The sequence below is a fragment of the Rhinoraja longicauda genome, chromosome 13 (genome assembly GCF_053455715.1).
Source record: "Rhinoraja longicauda isolate Sanriku21f chromosome 13, sRhiLon1.1, whole genome shotgun sequence".
NCBI lineage: Eukaryota > Metazoa > Chordata > Chondrichthyes > Rajiformes > Arhynchobatidae > Rhinoraja > Rhinoraja longicauda.
Window position 1 is genome coordinate 21894395 of NC_135965.1, and position 19757 is coordinate 21914151.

General features: G+C 44.9%; 1 protein-coding gene across 1 annotated transcript in view; it reads right to left on the minus strand.

Annotated features, from left to right (window-relative positions):
* Window positions 1-6308: 6308 nt before the first annotated feature.
* Window positions 6309-19757, minus strand: part of eif2b5 (eukaryotic translation initiation factor 2B, subunit 5 epsilon) — a 37822-nt gene continuing 24373 nt past the window's right edge. The window contains exons 10-13 of the mRNA XM_078409773.1: window positions 18890-19013; window positions 16201-16326; window positions 13212-13322; window positions 6309-11653 (exon numbers count right to left, since the gene is read on the minus strand). Of these exons, the coding sequence (XP_078265899.1) occupies window positions 11591-11653; window positions 13212-13322; window positions 16201-16326; window positions 18890-19013 (424 nt within the window). The 3' untranslated portion in view covers window positions 6309-11590. The remainder of the gene's footprint in view (window positions 11654-13211; window positions 13323-16200; window positions 16327-18889; window positions 19014-19757) is intronic.

Below are 19757 nucleotides of genomic sequence, written 5' to 3' on the forward strand. Positions count from 1 at the left end.
GTCTACTCCGTCAATCATGGCTGATCTATCTTTCCCTCTCAACCCCATTCTCCTGCCTTCTCCCCATAACCTTTACTAATCAAATATCTATTAATTACCAGTGACGCCCTCCACGTCCGTCTATGGCAATGAATTCCACAGATTCATCACCAGCAAAAGAAATCCCTCCTCATCTCCTTTCTAAAGGTACTTCCTTTTATTCTGAGGCTGTGGCGTCTGGTCCTAGACTCCCCCATTAGTGGAAACATCCTCTCCACATCCGGGCCTTTCACTATTCAGTAAGTTTTAATGTGGTTCCCTCCTCGTCCTTCTAAACTCCAGTGAGTACAGGCCCAGTGCCGTCAAACGCTCATCATATGTTAACCCAATCATTCCTGGGATCATTATCGTTAACCTCCTCTGGACCCTCTGTAATGCCAGCACATCCTTCCTCAGAAATGGGGCCCAAAACTATTGTGGATTCTGTATTCCTCTACCCTGGCAGGGTGAAAGGCAGACCGGGTGGAGAAGAGTAAAGCTTTGTGGACGCAGCCCAGGCCATCACGCAAACCAACCTCCCTTCATCTACAATTCACCAACCTTAACTCCATCTGCACTTTACGATGCCTCGGCAAGGCCACCAGCATAATCAAGGACCAGTCTCACCCCGGGCACTCCCTCTTCTCCCCACCCATCAGGGAAGTGGTACAAACATTTGAAAACTCATGTTTTTTATGACAGAGTTAAAGGTCGAGGGACTTTAAACACAATTTGTGTCAACTGCAAAGCACATTAAACTGATTTCTTCTTTATGTTCAAATAACAATTGTATGGGAAGGTGTCCCAGCCCACAGAACTGAGTGTTCTACTGTTTAACTGAATACAGCTGCCCAACTCACAATTATACCCAACACCTATTAAAAATTAACCTTCAGTATTTAAAATCATGTGGTTTTGCACCTAATATAGAACATAGAACAGTACAGATGAGGAACAGATCCTTCAGCTCACAAAGCCTGTGTCTGTGCTGAACATGATGCCAAGTTAAAGTGATCTCCTCTGCCTGCAGGTGATCCATATTCCTCCATTCCCTACATATCCATGTCCCTACCAAAAAGTCTCATGTAGCATATAACAGCATATAGGTTTAGGTCTATTATTGTCATGTGTACCAAGGTACAGTGAAAAGTTTTTTTTTTGCATGCTGTCCAATCAAACCAGATATTACATGTAAATACAATCAAACCAAACTCAAGTACAATAGGTAGAGTGAAGGGGAAGATACAGAGTGTAGTATCATCCTCAGCATATAGAATATAAATCATAAAATATAAAAATAGTAATTTAAGATAATGATCTATATATTTCCAAACTTGTAAATCACTCATCTTAAGTTTAATTTAAAATCTTTTAAAAATCAGTTTACTTATTCAAATAGAATTCCCTGGTGTGATTTTCAGCTGCTAAATAAATCAATGCCAGGTTTTTCATTCATAAATAGAACAAGGATAATTTTTAATGCAAAACAGAAATAAACACTTGCGTTCCAGAATATTGCCTGATTATCTGGAAGTGTGGAGGGTTTTCCTGATAGGCGCCTGATCGCTGGTTCCCCTTCTCCCCTGACGTTCACCTCTGCAAAAAAAAGACACAAGGTGCTCGAGTAACTCAGCGGGTCAGGCAGCATCCTTGGAGAATATGGATAGACAATAGACAATAGACAATAGACAATAGGTGCAGGAGTAGGCCATTCAGCCCTTCCAGCCAGCACCGCCATTCAATGCGATCATGGCTGATCACTCTCAATCAGTACCCCGTTCCTGCCTTCTCCCCATACCCCCTCACTCCGCTATTCTTAAGAGCTCTATCCAGCTCTCTCTTGAAAGCATCCAACGAACTGGCCTCCACTGCCTTCTGAGGCAGAGAATTCCACACCTTCACCACTCTCTGACTGAAAAAGTTCTTCCTCATCTCCGTTCTAAATGGCCTACCCCTTATTCTTAAACTGTGGCCCCTTGTTCTGGACTCCCCCAACATTGGGAACATGTTTCCTGCCTCTAATGTGTCCAATCCCCTAATTATCTTATATGTTTCAATAAGATCCCCCCTCATCCTTCTAAATTCCAGTGTATACAAGCCCAATCGCTCCAGCCTTTCAACATACGACAGTCCCGCCATTCCGGGAATTAACCTAGTGAACCTACGCTGCACGCCCTCCATAGCAAGAATATCCTTCCTCAAATTTGGAGACCAAAACTGCACACAGTACTCCAGGTGCGGTCTCACCAGGGCCCGGTACAACTGTAGAAGGACCTCTTTGATCCTATACTCAACTCCTCTTGTTACGAAGGCCAACATTCCATTGGCTTTCTTCACTGCTTTCTGTACCTGCATGCTTCCTTTCATTGACTGATGCACTAGGACACCCAGATCTCGTTGAACTACCCCTCCTCCTAACTTGACACCATTCAGATAATAATCTGCCTTTCTATTCTTACTTCCAAAGTGAATAACCTCACACTTATCTACATTAAACTGCATCTGCCATGTATCCGCCCACTCACACAACCTGTCCAAGTCACCCTGCAGCCTTATTGCATCTTCCTCACAATTCACACTACCCCCCAGCTTAGTATCATCTGCAAATTTGCTAATGGTACTTTTAATCCCTTCGTCTAAGTGACGTTACGGGTTGGTACCCTTCTTCGGACTGATTAAGAACTGTTGCAAGAGGCGGTGGATGGAGGGTCGGTATCTGAGATCCAGGTTGGGCACAAACTGGGTGGCCTGGAACTGGAGCTGGAAGCCATGTGGCACAAGATGGTGGTGCAGGCAAGAAACACACAAGTGTTTGGGAAGGAACTGCAGATGCTGGTTTATACCGAAGATAGACACAAAGTGCTGGAGTAACTCAATGGGTCAGGCAGCATCGCTGGAGAAAAAGGAGTAGGTGACGTTTCCGGTCGGAACCCTCCTTCTGACTGACAGAGGTGGGGGTTGGAGGAGGAGGGGGGGTTGGAGGAGGAGAGAAGGTGGGGTGGGGGGGGGAACTGGAGGTGAGAAAAGGTCAGAACAAATCAGGGCGTGAAATCTGTGTGGTATCACACCTTCCCCAACCAACAATGGGCACAGAAACAGGCCCTTTGGCCCAGCTTCCCCATGCCGACCAACATGCCTCATCTACACTTCTCCCACCTGCCCGTATCCCTCTAAACCTTTCCTATCCATGTACCTCTCTAAATGTTTCTTAAACGTTGTGATAGTATCTCCCTCAACTACCTCCTCAGGCAGCTCATTCCATACACCCACCACCCTTTGTGTAAAACAGTTGCCCCTCATGTTGTTATTAAATCTTTCCTCCATCATGCTAAACCTCTGTCCTCTAGTTCTTGATTCCACTACTCTTGGTAAAAGACTCTGTGCATTCACCCAATCTATTCGTCTCGTGATCCTATATAGCTCTATAAGATCACCCCTCATCCTCCTACACTCCCAGGAATAACGTCCTAGCCTGCTCAAACTCTCCCTGTACTTGGAAACATACCGTAGAGTTCGGGGTTATGGAAAAAGAAGTGAAGGGGGTGGTGTTCACAAATGAGGCAAATTCTTCTCGAAGAGGGTGAAGTACCTCCGGACCTCTCTGTCCAAACTCCTTAAAGAGAAGTACATCTTTGAAAGTGTGGGGAACTGAGTACATATGGGTCTGACACAGAAAATGAGTTGAGGCATGGGTTAGATCAGCCATGATCACAATGAATGACAGGGCAGGCTTTAGGGGCCGAACAGCCGACTGCTGTTTGCTTTTATTCTACTGGTCAGCCCCCTATAGGGCAAGTAAGAAGAGGGGGGATGGTTATGCAAGAAAAGAGGGCAACCTTGGTCAGTAAGGATGAAGTCCAAGTGGATTGTACACAATTTACAGGGATTACACAATGACAGAGTTTTCACGCTGTTTTCTTTCAAAAACAAAAATGATTTACAGCAAAGCCTCCAGCTGTCTCAGAAGGTTTTCAACAAGAAGCGTTTTAAATTCAAGGGAAGCTCGAGGGCGTTAACTACATTGGTGAGTTGTCAGCCTGGGTAGTTTGCAATCGTCTGCAATCTCTGCATTGACAGCTGATGAACTCCATCATTCGAGCTCGGCCGATGACCTGGGAATCCATTTGTTTTTTCTCAGAATGCAGGAAAGAATCTTGGAGCTTGAATTGCCAGCTTGATCCCAGGCAAGCAAATTAACAATCAATGCTCTTTATACATTCATTTAACATCTCGGCAATTTTTTATATTTTTGATTTAAAAAAATTCCTGTGACTTTTTCTTAAGTCACTTCATTGTTAAAATGTTGCTGTATATTACAAGAATTACCGTGTGTAAGTTCAAGGGACATGGTTAAAGTGAACGCTCAGTCTTTTTCCCAGGGTAGAGGATTCTAAAACTAGACAGCATAGGCTTAATGTAGAAGCAATGAGCTGCAGATGCTGGTTGCCAGAAAAAGACACAAAATGCTAGAGTAACTCAGCAAGTCAAGCATCATCACTGGAGGACATGGATGTGACATTTCGTGTTGAGACCCTTCTTCAGACTGAAACGACCCTTATTCATGTTCTCCAGAGATAGTGCCTGATCTGTCGAGTTACTCCAGCACTTTGTGTCCTTTTATGAATAGGTGTCTTGGATTGGGATCCCTTTTCACACTGAGGGGCGGCACAGTGGCACAACAGTAGAGCTGCTGCTTTACAGCGCCAGAAACTCAGGTTCGATTCTGACTACCGGTTGTGCCTTCACTGACTTTGTGGGTTTTCTCCGGTTTCCTCCCACAGCCCAAAGACGTACAGATTTGTAGGTTAATTGGCTTCGGTAAAACTGTAAATTGTCCCTAGTGTGTAGGATAGTGCTAGTGTATGGGGGATCGCTGGTTGACGTGGACTTGGTGGGCCTAAGGGCCTGTTTCTGTGCTATACCTCTAAAGTCTTAAAGATTTCTATCTAACAAAAAATATCCTTTTTTTTCTTTTAAATCAATGACTGATCAATGTTTAAACATAAAGAAAGCACATTTTCCACAAAATGTAAGGGGTATAGCATTTGTTTGGTTTGGGCATCTCTATTCTGCTGCAGAGTGGAGCTGCAGTAGAGCTGGTTGATAGCTTCAAGTTCTTGGTATCAATGCCACCAGCAACCTTACCTGGTCCCATCACTCATGATCAAGAAACCACATCAGCCATGTTTACTTTCTGAGGCATCTGAGAAGGCTTGGCATGTCCACGAGGATTCTCTCCAGCTTGCAAGCATGTGCCGCCAGATTTAGGAACAGCTTCCTCCCCGCTGTTAACGACTGCTGAACGGTTCTCTCATCAGCTTTGTGTAGTTCCGATCTTCCAACCTATCTCATTACAGACCTTGCACTTTATCTCTGTAACCAGAACACTATAATTCTGTTACATTATCTCCTGCACTGGCATTTTTCTCATTGGACTCGTATATCGCTTGATAGTACTCATGTGCATTGTGAATGGCTTGATTGTACTCATTTGAATGGACAGCATAACAAAGCTTTTCACTGTATCTCAGTACACATGACAATAATAAACCAGTACTTCACGGATGCTCTACAGGAAACATCCTGATGGGATGTATCTCAGCCTGGTGTGCCAACTACTCTGCTTTTGACACCCTGAACTTGCAGTGACAAATACACCCCTGTCCATCACTTCCTTCCCTCCAGTCCATGTTCATAAGTCATAGGAGCAGAATTAGGCCTTTCAGCTCATCGAGTCTACTCTGCCATTCAATCATGGCTGATCTATATTTCCCTCTCAACCTCATTCTCCTGTCTTCTCCCCATTAAACCCTTACTTTCACTCTAACGGTGCGTTGCATCAGGAAGGCTGGAAGTATTGTCAAGGATGCTGCCACCATGGCCATTCCCTTTTCTCTCCTCTTCCTTCTGGGAGAAGGTACAGGAGCTTGAAAACTCAGACATCCAGACTTTTAAACAGCTTCTTCCCTGTTGCTAACTCTCCTTCACCCCCCCCCCCCCCTCTCTCTCCTGGAGATGCTGCTATGCCATGTAATTAGAACATTACCTCATTCAGCTATTCCATTACTGTATTTATCCTCTTTAGCAAAACTTTGAATTGACAACAATCTTGCACCATTCTGTTGTTCGGCACTTATCATTACTGTGTGTGTGTGTGTGTGTGTGTGGTGTTTATTCTGAGCTTCATAATGTTTGGAACAGACACATCATTTATTTATTTGCCTCTTTACTCCACAACTTGAGATTTGTAATAGAAAAAAATCACATGTAATTAAAGGGCACATTGTCAGAATTTAATAAAGGCCATTTTTATACATTTTTGTTTCACAATATAGAAATTACAGCAGTGTTTATACATAGTTCCCTCCATTTTAGGGCACCATAATGTTTGGGACACAGCAATGTCATGTAAATGAAAGTAGTCTTGCTTAGTATTTTGTTGCATATCCTTTGCATGCAACAACTGCTTGAAGTCTGCGATTCATGGACATCACTAGTTGCTGGGTTCTTCTCTGGTGATGCTCTGCCAAGCATGTATTGCAGCCATCTTTAACTTATGCTTATTTTGGGGGCTAGTACCCTTCAGTTTTCTCTTCTGCATATAAAAGGCATGCTCAATTGGGTTCAGATCGGGTGATTGATTTGGCCACTCAAGAAGTGACCATTTTTTAGCTTTGAAAAACTCCTTTGTTGCGTTAGCAATATGTTTGGGATTATTGTCTTGCTGTAGAATGAACCACCAGCCAATGAGCTCAGAGGCATTTGTTTGAACTTGAGCAGATAGGATGTGTCTACACTTCAGAATTCATTATGCTACCATCAGCAGTTGTATCATCAATGAAGATAAGTGAGCCAGTACCTTCAGCAGCCATACATGCCAGGCCATAACAACCCCACCAGCGTGTTTCACAGATGAGGTGGTACGCTTTGGATCTTGGGCAGTTCCTTCTCTCCTCCATGCTTTGCTCTTGCCATCACTCTGATATAAGGTAATCTTCGTCTCATCCGTCCACAAGACCTTTTTCCAGAACTGTGGTTGCTCTAAGTACTTCTTGGCAAACTATAACCTGACCATCCTATTTTTGCAGCTAACCAGTGGTTTGCATCTTGCAGTGTAGCCTCTGTATTTATGTTCATGAAGTCTTCTGCGGACAGTGGTCATTGACCAATCCACACCTCACTCCTGAAGAGTGTTTCTGATCTGTCGGAGAGGTGTTTGGGGATTTTTCTTTATTATAGAGAGAATTCTTCTGTCATCAGCTGTGGAGGACTTCTTTGGCCTGCCAGTCCCTTTGCAATTAGTAAGCTCACCAGTGCTCTCTTTCTTCTTAATGATGTTCCAAACAGTTGATTTTGGTATGCCCAAGATTTGGCTTGTTTTATTCTTGTTTCTCAGTCTCATAATGGCTTCTTTGATTTTCATTGGCACCACTTTGGTCCTCATGTTGATAAACAGCAATAAAAGTTTCCAAAGGTGATGGAAAGACTGGGTGTATAAACACAGCTGTAATTTCTACATGGTGAAACTAAAATGTATAAAAATGGCCTTTAATAAAATCTGACAATGTGCACTTTAACCACATGATTTTTTTATTTTACAAATCTCCAATTGTGAAGTACAGAGGCAAATAAATAAATGATGGGTCTTTGTCCCAAACATTATGGAGGGTACTGTATGAAAGGATTTCATTGTACCCTGGTGCATACAGCAAATTAATTTGAACCGGAAGAGTAGAAACAAGGAACTACAGATGCTGGTTAATGCATACTTCTGTGGAGAAGCAAAGCAGATAGATCTTCCTCCAGATGCCCAAGTCATGATCTCAGATGCTGTCTCTGTGGAGTTTGTACGTTCTTCTTACAATTGTGCTGGTTTCTCCTGGGTGCTTCGGTATCATCCAACATCCCAAGGCATGTGGATTGGTGGGTTAATTGGCCACAGTAAATAACTGGGAGCTGTAGGAGTCAGCATTGGTGAGACCACACATGGGGTGTGCAGTTCTGGTCCCCCAGCTATAGGAACAATGTCATTAAGTTGGAAAGGGTGAAGGACCGATTCACCAGGAGGTTACCTGGTCTTACAGGCTTGAATTATAGGAAGATGGATTGGTGGGACATTTTTCTTTGAAGTGTAGGAGGCTGACATTGAGGTGTACGCGATCATAAGGGGCATGGATAAAGTGAATGCTCAGTCTTTTTCTCAGGATAGAGGATTCTAAGACTAGAGGGCAGAGGCTTAAGGTGAGAGATTTAAGAGGGACCTCAGGGGCAACTTTTTCCACTCAGAGAGTAGTCCGTATCTGGGGTGAGCTGCCAGAGGTTACAGATGGATACAATTATGACTTTTAAAACTCTGTTAAATAATGTTTTCTATCGTTTAATTCGGTGTTCCAAAAGCACATCTGAGTAGAACATTAAAATAATGGACTGGACTTCAAGCTCCTTAAATAGCATTTATCTTGAGCATGTTTTGGAACTGCTACATGTATCTGTTCCTTGGAGATTCGAGAATATTTGTTCCACACCAACAGATGTGCAGAAAAAGAGAAAGTGAAAACTGAAACATAATCCAGTGAGTCTCAGCCACAAACAAACATCCGTTTCAGACCAGCCTCCACCCTTACGGTCTCGGTGCTGTCTTCAGTCCATCGTTGACCACAGACCAGCGTCGTAAATCTGGCTCAACCACTATTTACTAACACAGGTCAGTGACAAGTGAAGCTGCCAAGCCCCAACTGGTGGTCGAATGATATTTAACTCAGCCAATAGCTGATTCAACAAGACCTCCCAAATCTGTGACCTCTACTAAAGAAGGGTCCCGACCCGAAACGTCACCTATTCCAGTTCCAACTAGTTCTCCAGAGATGCTGTCTGACCTGCAAAGTTACTCCAGCACTATAGAGATACTGCAGGAAACATGAGTCCACTCTGACCAGCGATCAACTCGTTCACTAACACTATCGTACACACTGGGGACATTTTACAATTTTACCGAAGCCAATTAACTCGTTTTTGGAGTGTGTGAGGAAACCGGAGCACCCAGAAAAAAATCCACACGGTCGTAGGGAGAACTTGCAAACTCCGTAAATACAGCACCCATAGTCAGAGTTGAACCTGGGTCTCTAGCACTGTAAGGCTGCAACTCTACGGCTGTGATTGTGCCACCCTTTGTGTCATTTTTTGTAAATCAGCGGTTCCTTGTACCACCTCTACGACTGCATGGGACAAAGGCAGCCTGACAATACAATAATCTGAAATGCACTCACTCGTCCTGACCTACAAAATGGCATAATTCCGTCGTCTCTACTGGGTCTGTCATGGAATTCCAGGCTGGGATGCCAGTCCTGCCCAGTCACAGGTTGGAATGTGGTATGGATAGACAGTCAGAACCTTTTCCAGAGGATGGAACAAATACTAATGCCATAATGCCAAAGGTGAGATGGGCAAAGTTTAAAGATGATGTGCGGGGAAATTTTAATTTTACACAGAGTAAGGGTGCCTTGAACACGTTGCTGGGGGTGGTGGTGGAGGCAGATAGGATAGTAGCGTTTAACAGACTTTTGGATAGGCATATGGATATACAGGGATATAGATTATGTGCAGGCAGATAAGAGTCAGACTTGGCATCATGTTCGGCACAGATATTGTGGGCCGAGCGACCTGTTCCGGTACTGTACTGTTCCATGTACCATTCTGCTTGGTGTGTGGGTCCCTTCGCACCAACTTTAAGTTGTGATGGATTAAGGTTTTTTCCCTTTAAATTGCCAAAACATCCAGATCTTCGCATACTAACTTCAACACAGCGCAGGTGGCTACTAAATCAGTGTGCTGCAGATGAACTTGGTTCCATATCCACCCATGCATAGTTTTCCATTCAGTGACGTTAGATGTACAACGCAGAAACAGGCCCTTCAGCCCACAATGACCAGCAGTCACCTGTACACTAGCAACTATCCTACACTCTTGGGACAATTTTTACCGAAGCAAATTAACCTACAAACCTGTACGTCTTTCGAATGTGGAAGGAAACCAGAGCACCCAGGGAAAGCCCACGGAGTCAGGGGGAGAACGTACAAACTCCATACAGACAGCACTCCTAGTCAGGATCAAATCCGGGTCTCTGGCACTGTAAGGCAGCAACTCTACCGCTGCACCACAGTGCGTCTTGTTTTGTAAAGCAGCATTTGCAGTTCCTTGTGTCAATGTGACTATTAGTGGTCTTGAAACTATTCGATCTTGGTGTCATCTTATCTAGTTCACGAATGTACGACAGGGGCAGAAGACTGTTGTCTGATCCCATTCTAGTTGATCTGTGACTGGACCATCACGTATGACCATTGAATGCCCCAACAAGCTGCTCAGTTAGGCCATTGGGGATGGGATAATGAAGGCGTTCTCAGTGTTGTCCACAAACGACTTGGCCTTTCTGCCAATTACCACAGCGCAGTGAAAGTGGCTATTTAATCAGAGTGTGCTGCAGGTGAACTTGGTTCCTTGCCTACCCATGGAACACACCACTGCCTTTCACCTGGTGCTGTCCATGAGGTAGCGGTGCACTGTGGTTATGTTATTAGTCCAGGATTCTCCCTCAATGATCTGAAATATAAGTTCACGTTCCACCTTAATAGCTGAGGAATTAGATAAATTGTGGAATCAGGGCCCACACTATCTTTTCTGCAGGTTTTCTTTTTGAACATCTCTACTTTCTCTGGAATGTTGGGGAGATCTGATAGAAGTATGGAACATTATGAGAGATGTAGACAGGGTAGAGAGTCAGAACCTTGTTTCCAGGGTGGAACAGTCAAAAGACCAGAGGGCACAGCTTTAAGATCAGAGGGGAAATCTTACAGAAGTATGCAAATGGGGCAAGAGGATCCAGAGTCACAAATCGACTAGAATGAGATCGGACAACAGCCTTCCACCCCTGTCGTATATTGGTGAACTGGATAGGATGACACCAAGATCCACATATGCACAGTGTGCTGGGTGACTAGAGCACACTGCCAGGGGGTGGTGGTGGAAGCAAATGTGATAGTGGCTTCTAGGAGGTTTTTAGACAGACATGTGGATGTTCAGAAAATGGAGGGATATGGATCACGTTCCAGCAGACCAGATGAATTGAACTCAACATGGTCATCATGGATATTGTGGCCGAAGGGCCTGTTGCTGTGTGTGTGTGTGTGTGTGTGTGTGTGTGTGTGACTAACCCGAGATGCAATGTGAGCAGATGCGCCATGGCGATAGAAGATGAGTTTCAGTTTTTGAAGACTGTTCAAAGAGCGGAATTGGCAGCGGCCGCTAACAGGCCACAGAGCAAGAGTCTGGAGATGGATGCCGACCCGATACTTCAGCTGTTCGTTCCCTCCACAGATGCTGCCTGACCTGCTGTTCCTCCAGCACTTTGTGTTTTGCTCAAGAGATCAGACTCATCCAATGCAAACCTTTCAGTCTGATAAACTCTTTTACTTTCTTGCCCTTAAAATTGTATAAACGGGCCCAATGGGGTTTGGCAGGTCAACAGTGGTGCCCTGCAGATGACGAGAGGTCCTGTGTGATCTGTACCATCTGGCCGTCACTCGTCTTTTCCAGACGACTCCTCTTCCGCCTCCTTTAACCACTTGATGAACCTCTGGACCTGAAGTACAGAAGGAGACCGTCAGAGACGTGATCACACAAATCCGTCAATCCCCAGGATAGTTTGGGAACAGCTCCATCTGCGACCACAAGAAATTGCAGAGTTGTGCACACAAACCAACCTCTGTTCCATTGACTCCAACTACACTTCACGCTGCTTCGGCAGCATAAATAAGGACCAGTCTCACCTTGGACACTCCCTCTTCTCCCCTCTCCCATCAGGCAAGAGGTGCAAAAGTGTGAAAACGCACCCCTCCAGATTCAGGGGCAGTTTCTTTCCAGCTGTTATCAGGCAACTGAACCATCCTATCATCAACTAGGGAGTGGTCCTAAGCTACCATCAACCTCATTGGAGACATTTGGCCTATCTTTGATTAGACTTTACTGGACTTTATTTTGCACTAAACATTATTTCCTTTATCCTGTATCTGTACATTGTGGACGGCTTGATTGTAAACATGTCTAGTCTTTCCGCTGACTGGAGAGCACGCAACAGAAAGCTTTTCACTGTACCTTGGCACGTGTGACAATAAATTAAACTAAAGCATCTCTGGAGAATATGAATGTTCTCCTGAGATGCTGCCTGGGCCATTGAGTTACCCCAGCACTTTGTCTCTTTTTTGTAAACCAGCATCTGCATTTCCTTATTTCTATAAAAATAGAGCCTGAAGGCCCGACCCAAAATCTTGCCTATCCATGTTCTCCTGACATGCAGCCTGACCCCCTGAATACCGTGGTACATGTGACAACAAACTAAACCGAATGTTTGCTGCGCATTACAGAAACAGCCTCCCTTGTTCCAGAGCAACTAAACCAACCCTCATGGTCACAGAATAAACAGAATAAACATCAACGTTGCATATTATCAGCTTAGTGCTATTATCCGAGGTCACACTGGACATTTTCAGTCCAAGACCACAAAATTAGTTTAGTTTACTTTCAAGATACAGTGCAGAAACAGGCCCTTCGGCCCACCTAGTCTGTGCCAACCAGCAATCCCCACACACTAATGCCATCTTGCTCACTAGGGACAATTTTCTTACATGTATACCAAGCTAATTAACCTACAAACCCGTACAACTTTGGTGCGTGGGAGGAAACTGGAGATCCCGGAGAAAACCCACGTGGTCACAGGAAGAATGAACAAACTCCGTAAAGACAGCACTCGTAGTCAGGATCAAACCCGGTCTCTGGCACTGTTAGGCAGCAAATCTAGCGCCGTGCCACCATGCCGCCCATCCGTCTATTTAAGATGGATGGGAAAGGTTTAGAGGAATCTGAGCCAAACGCAGGCAGGTTGGACAAGCGTAGATGGGGCACGTAGGTCGGCATGGATGAGTTGGTCCGACGGGCCTGCTTCCATGCCGTATGACTCTATGACACTTGAATCACAGAGGTATTGAGGGCTCGAGTCACAGGTGCTGGAAGGTGGAATTAATATGGACAATTGCCCAATGGTCAGTGCAGAAGTGGTGGGCCGAATGACTGTACAACTCTGAGTGCACAGGTCGCCAAGGTGGAGAGCACAGAGTGGTGATATAACACAAGAGTACACTTACCCCTTGGTGCTTGCGAAGTCGCTTCGCCTTGTCTGTCGACGTTGTCTGTGAGAACCATTGGAGGATAGCCTCTTCTGCCAGGACTTCCTGCTGATACAGGGTCATCAGTACCTGAGACACAAACACAATGACCTTAGACCATGTCTTCCTGCTCTCCTACAGCCTTTTCTCTTTTCTCACTCTAACTGCTCTCATTCACTCATTGACCACATAACTTTGCTTGCGGTTCATCCCCATGGTCATCCCTGGTTTTTACCCACCAGAGATAAAATCCTTCCCCCACTGTCCCTGCAGCTTAATAAGTGAAAGGGCAAACCTGGTCCATATGTATGGCGGCAAGGTGGTGCAACGGTAGAGTTGCTGCCTTATAGTGCCAGAGACCTGGGTTTGAGCCTGACTACATGTGCTGCCTGTACGGAGATTTTACGTTGTCCTTGTGACCGTGTGGGTTTTCTCCCGGTGCTCTGGTTCCCTCCCACATTTCAAAAATGTACCAGTTTGTAGGTTAATTGCCTTTGGTATGTGTAGGGTAGTGCCAGTGTACAGGGATCGCTGGTTAGCGTGCTGTTTAGAGTAGACACAGATCATTTGATGATATGATAATGCCAATTAAGAGGCTTTTAGACAGGCATGGAACACAAAGTGCTGGAGTAACTCAGCGGGTCAGGTAGCATCTCCTGAGGACATGGATAGATGATATTATGGATCAGGGCCCACCTTCAGACTTTTAGATAGGCACATGGTTATGCAGGGAATGGAGGGATATGGATCACGTGGAGGCTGAGAAGATTAGTTTATCTTGGCATCATGTTCAGCTCGAACATTCTGGGGTCAAAGGGCCTGTTCCTTTGTAATTTAGAGATACATTGTGGAAACAGGGCCTTCGGCCCACCGAGTCCATGCCAACTAGCAATCACCCTATACACTAGTTCTATCCTATCCTAGGGCCAATTTCACAATTTTGAGAAGCCAATTAACCTACAAATTTGTACATCTTTGGAGTGTGGGAGGAAACAGGTCACAGGGAAAACATCCAAACAGCACTCGTAGTCAGGATCAAACCCGGGTCTCTGGCACTGTAGGGCAGCAATCCTACCGCTGCGCCACTCTACTGTTCTGTTCCATGCTTCCCACCCTGCTGCAAATTAGTTTAAACACTCCAGTATCAATATACCTTACACAAACTAACACTAATGCAGTGTAAAAGTTGCTACCACCAGCCACGAGGGACCTTAGACCCAGTATTAACGACCGGTACAACCCATGTTTGAAAGGGCGGGATCCAGAATGGTGCAGCTGAGAATGTTGGTGTTGGTGGACACAACATCGGGCTTTCAAGCACTGCCAGTTAATTTGTTTTCATGTTTACTTTTCCTGCTTTAACAACTTCCTCTTCTCCCTCCCGAAGCTGCAACGACGGCTTTACTGAGCAGCCGTATTACCAGGGTAATGCCTCCAGCACACTCCTACACTTCGGAGCTTGACACACTCCCACACTTCTCAGGCTCCACACCCACGCTCAATGATGCGAGGCATCTGGGAAAGACTAGGAGATTCACGGCCGAGCCTTAGGTCACAGGAGAGGGCTGATGTCATGTTTAGGTGTCATAAGTCCAGAGTCCAGTTCGCCAGTGCGCTTGGTCTACTGGAGTGTTCCTGATCCAGGTAAGCCCCAGGCTCCTGCAGGGCCTTCCTCTGTCGCTTCCTACAGCCGTCCTTGAAGGCGCTGGAGGCATTACCCTACTTCACCCACCTATCGCCCATCTCCTCACGTTTCACTTCTCCAGCAGTTCCCTCCGGTACTGCCATCCGACGAGACTTTGGCGTAGCACCTCGGGAAGGCCTCCACTGAGGGATATGGGCCAAAAAGGTTTACCAGAGAGCTACCTGGATTGGACAGTATTAGCTACAAGAAAACACTGGATAAATTTGGATTGTTTTCTCTGGAATGCTAGAGTTTGAGGGGGAGACCTAACAGAACTATCTAAAATTATAATAGGTATAGATAGGGTAGAAAGTTAGAACTTTTTTCCCCCTTTAGAGGGCTTAGCATTTAGGTGTAAGGGCCAAATTTTAAAGGAGACTAGACCAAGTGGACCCATTGGGCCCAAACCTCTCCTGCATTGGTGCAGCACCCTCTCCTACCCCCATCCCCCTCCCTCCCCTCCCCTCCCCACTTCTCCCTCTCCATCCCCCTCAACCCCCCTTATCCACCTTCCACCCCCCCCTCTTCCTCTCCCTCCCTCCTCCCTCCCTAGGAGATAGATTTAAACTTTAAAATGTGAATAACTTAAAAAATATAACACCGATTTCAATAAAACTACTTACTTTACCATTAAAGTGACGACGGTGAGTAAGGTGGGCCTAAAATTGTCACGCTTTCATGTACCGTTTTGGCTGTAGTTCGATCACAAATAAATAAACAAACAAACGAGAGTTTTAGTATATAGATGTGTGGGGCTGAGTTGGCGGTGGGGGCCTGGAATGCCCTGCTGGGGTGGTGGCGGAGGCAGATACAATAGTAGTGTTTAAGAGGTTTTTAGATATGTACATGGATATGCAGGGAATGGAGGGATATGGATCACACGTACGTAGACAAGTTTGGTTTATCTTGGCGTTATGTTTGGCACAGAGATTGTGGACTGAAGGGCCTGTTTCTGTGCTGTACTCATCAATGTTTATTGAAACGTTAATCGTGCTTCTTGACCTGCTAAGTAATTCCAGACGTTTTTGACAAGATGAAGTAGAACCCGATTATGTACAGGAGTAACTCAGTGTGTCAGGCAGCATCTCTGAAGAACAGGAATTTGGTGATATTTCAGATCAGGACATTTCTTCAGACTTAGTGGATAAAAACTCGAGTTAAAAGGGTGTCTCCTCTAATCTATTGATATAAGTCTTGCAGGATGCTTGACCACCTGCTCCAATGGAGAGACAAATGAATGCAGATCAGTTATTAGACAAAGAACAATTCTAAAGTAAACCATACCTTGACCAGGGAAGGCCACAGTGCCTCATGTTTGGTGTAAAACTCCTCAACAGCAGCCAGGCAATTCTGATGATCGATGGCCCGCTTGATGTAATTCTTAAACACTTGTGACCACTTCTTCAAAAGCTGAAATAAGAGAAATAAACCAAAGTGACACCTGCCCTGCTTGCCTTGTGCATGCTGTCGGTAGCCTGAAGTTTAGCTCTGATGTTATTAGGCAAGCCAGTGATACCCAGTACACTTCCCGAGACCTCCTGTCTGGATGGCTGGGTTTGAAAGGTAGTCTCCCATGAATGCAAACGTTTTAAAGACATTCTGATCCATATAAACATAATTTACCATTTCGCCAATTTATCCCCAACCAGCTGAAGTCCTTTCATAATTGATCAATTGAAAGATACTGCATGGAAACGGGCCGTTAAGCCCCCACTGAGTCTGCGCTGACCATCGATCACCCATTCACACTAGTTCCATGTTACCTCACTTTCCAATCCACTCCCTACACATTGGGTGCAATTTACAGAGGGCCAGTCAACTTACAAACGTGCACGTCTTCGGGATGTGGGAGCAAACCGGAGCACCTGGTGGAAACCCTCATGGTCACAGGGAGAACTAGCAAACTCCAGACAGACTGCACCTGAGGTTAAGACAAAATCTGGATTTCTGGCATTCCTTAATATCTGCTGGCAAGCCCCAATGGCATTAGAAACAGCTGCAAAGATATCATCTCCTACACTACAGAGAGAAAATTAAAAATCCCCCATCATATATCTTGAAACCACCAAATGGGATACTGTAGTATATCATTTTTTTGTTGAAAGTTAATTTAGTCTTCAGCCATGAAATGTTTGTATGTTCTTCCCATGACCTGCATTGGTTTTCTCTGGGATCTCCAGCTTCCTCCCCACTCTCCAAAAACGTCCAGGTTTGTAGGTTAATTGGCTTGGTATTATTGTAAATTGTCATTGTCCGTAGGAAAATGTTAGTGTGCGGGGATTGCTGGTCGGCACGGACTCGGTAGGCCGAAGGGCCCGTTTTTGCGCTGTATCTCTAAACCAAACTAAAATTAGCACATTGTTATCTTATTACAATCCAATGAGAAGAGCTTAAGTATCTATATGGTCATTCACATGTTCTAGTTGTCAGTGCGTCTAAATCCTAGAACCGCTCGACACAACAAGAGCAAGAGAGATGTGCCAAAGGTTAGCTTCCAGTTCAGGCCATCACATGCCTATCTTTTGGTATCGTTTTGGTAATCTCCAAACCATGTTTTAGTATCTGCAAATCTTATCTTTTCGTCTGTGATTCTCCCACAGACAGTACAAAACATCAACTTTACACATTTTACAGAGTTTAGTAGTTTAGCCAGGCTGCTCCCAGTCAAGTCAAACAGGCATCCAGTGGTGTGCTATCTGGAACCTCCCTTGTTTCTCCCAAAGAGTTATTCAGGAGCACAGTCGTGCAATGGTAGAGTTGTTGCCTCTTAGCGCCAGAGACCTGGGTTCGTTCCTGGGTGCTGTCTGTATGGACTTTGTACGTTCTCCCTGTAACCTGCTGGGTTTTCTCCGGGTGGTCCAGTTTCCTCCCACATTCCAAAGATGTACAAATTTGTAGGTTAATTGGGTTCTGTAAAATTGTGAATTGTCTATAAATGTATAGGATAGTGTTAGTGTATGGGGTGATCGCTGGTCGGCACAGACTTGGTGGGCTGAAGGACCTGTTTCCGCGCTGTATCTCCAAAGTCTAAAGTTGATATTCTTGCACCTCCCATGAGATTTTCTATTTATAATCCAAATTTCCAAAAGCTGTGCAGATGAAAACAGCAATGTGAGATAAATTGCTCAAGGTTTGAGAAAGGCAATTTGGAAAATTATCTTAACTTTGAGAACCAAGGGGTTACAAGGTATTTAGATGTCCATAAATACTAAAGAAAAAAAGTAGACACATTAAAAAGAGGAATCAAAAAGGCAGATAGGGCGCTGGAATACAAAGCTCAATAGAATAATTTCTTCCCGAGGTCAGATCACATGTCAAGTCCAGCATTCTATTCTGGGCTCTGCATGTCAGGAATCCATGTAATGCAAACAATGCACACTCAGCTAGACCCATGTTACAAAAAAAGTTATGTTATCTTGCTTTTTACATTCCCTTATGCTTTGAAGCACAATTGAACAAGGTACTGCAAGTAACAAACTGAATCAGTGTGGGAGAGACATAAAACAAATTCTCCTCATGAGAAATTAAAGAGAAATCTTAAAACAAGAACTAGCTTCACGCTGCCTCAAAAAATCAGCCAAACTAACCAAAGACTTGTCCCACCCTCGTCATCCCTTCTTCTCCCTCCTCCGGTCCGGCAGAAGGTATATAAGCTTGGAATTGCGCAACAGCTTCTTCCCCACTGTTATCAGGCTTCTGAATGGTCCTTCCATAAGCTAGGGTAATGCCCGATTCACTTCTACTCCATTGCGGACATTGGACTTTGTCTCTGGAAATGATGCGCAACAATGCCGAGAACTATATTCCTCACTCTGTATCTTCCTCTTTGCTCTAACTATTGCATTTGACTTTGACGGTTCATATTTACCTGTATGATTATCTGTTTGATTTGATTGTATTTATGTATTGTATTATCTGATCCGATCGCATACAAAACCATCCGATGGGCCATGCAGCTGGCCTGAGTACTCACGGAGATTAGGCTGCCGCCGTACTGTGTGGAAGGGATGTCAGGTCCATGCTGTTGCAGGGGCATTTCCAGGACCACCTTAGTGGTGAGCTGTATCACGTCTTTCATGGTGATGTTATAGGCGTACCTGAGGAGGGAAACGTACATTTATGCAGAGAGAAGCAAAAAGATAAAGAATGGAAATGAAAAAAAAAATGCCGGAAATACTTGGAATAAAAAAAGTCAGAGTGCTAGAGTAACTCAGTGGGCCAGGTAACATCTCTGGAGAATGTGGGTCAATGGCGTTTCGGGTTGGAACCCTTTGTCAGACTGATTGTAATAGAGAAGAGGAAGCTGGAAGATAGAGGTGGGGGTGGGTCAAAGCTGGCAAGTAATAGGTGGATATAGGTGGGGGGTGGTTGATTGGTAGATGGGTGGACAAAGGGTTGAGTTGAAAAGGAGACAAAAGGGCATCAGATAGGGAAAGAGGAGTGAAATGTGAAGCCAGAAGCATGTAACATATGTGGCAGGGGAAAGGGGGGCGGGTGGAAAAAACGGGAAAGGGAGGTGGGATAGTGAGAGACATGGGTGCGCACGAGGGTGGGGCACAGGGAAGAGAGAAGAGGGGATATTACCTAAAATTGGAGAAATCAATGATCATACCAAAATACTTTGTTATAGAGTGATAGAGCGATACAGTGTGGAAACAGGCCCTTCAGCCCAACTTGCCCACAACGGCCAACAATGTCCCAGCTACACTAGTCCCACTAACCTGCGCTTGGTCTATATCCCTCCAAACCTGTCCTATCCATGTACCCGTCTAACTGTTTCTTAGTCCTAGCCTCAACTACCTCCTCTGGTAGCTTGTTCCATGCATCCACCACCCTTTGTG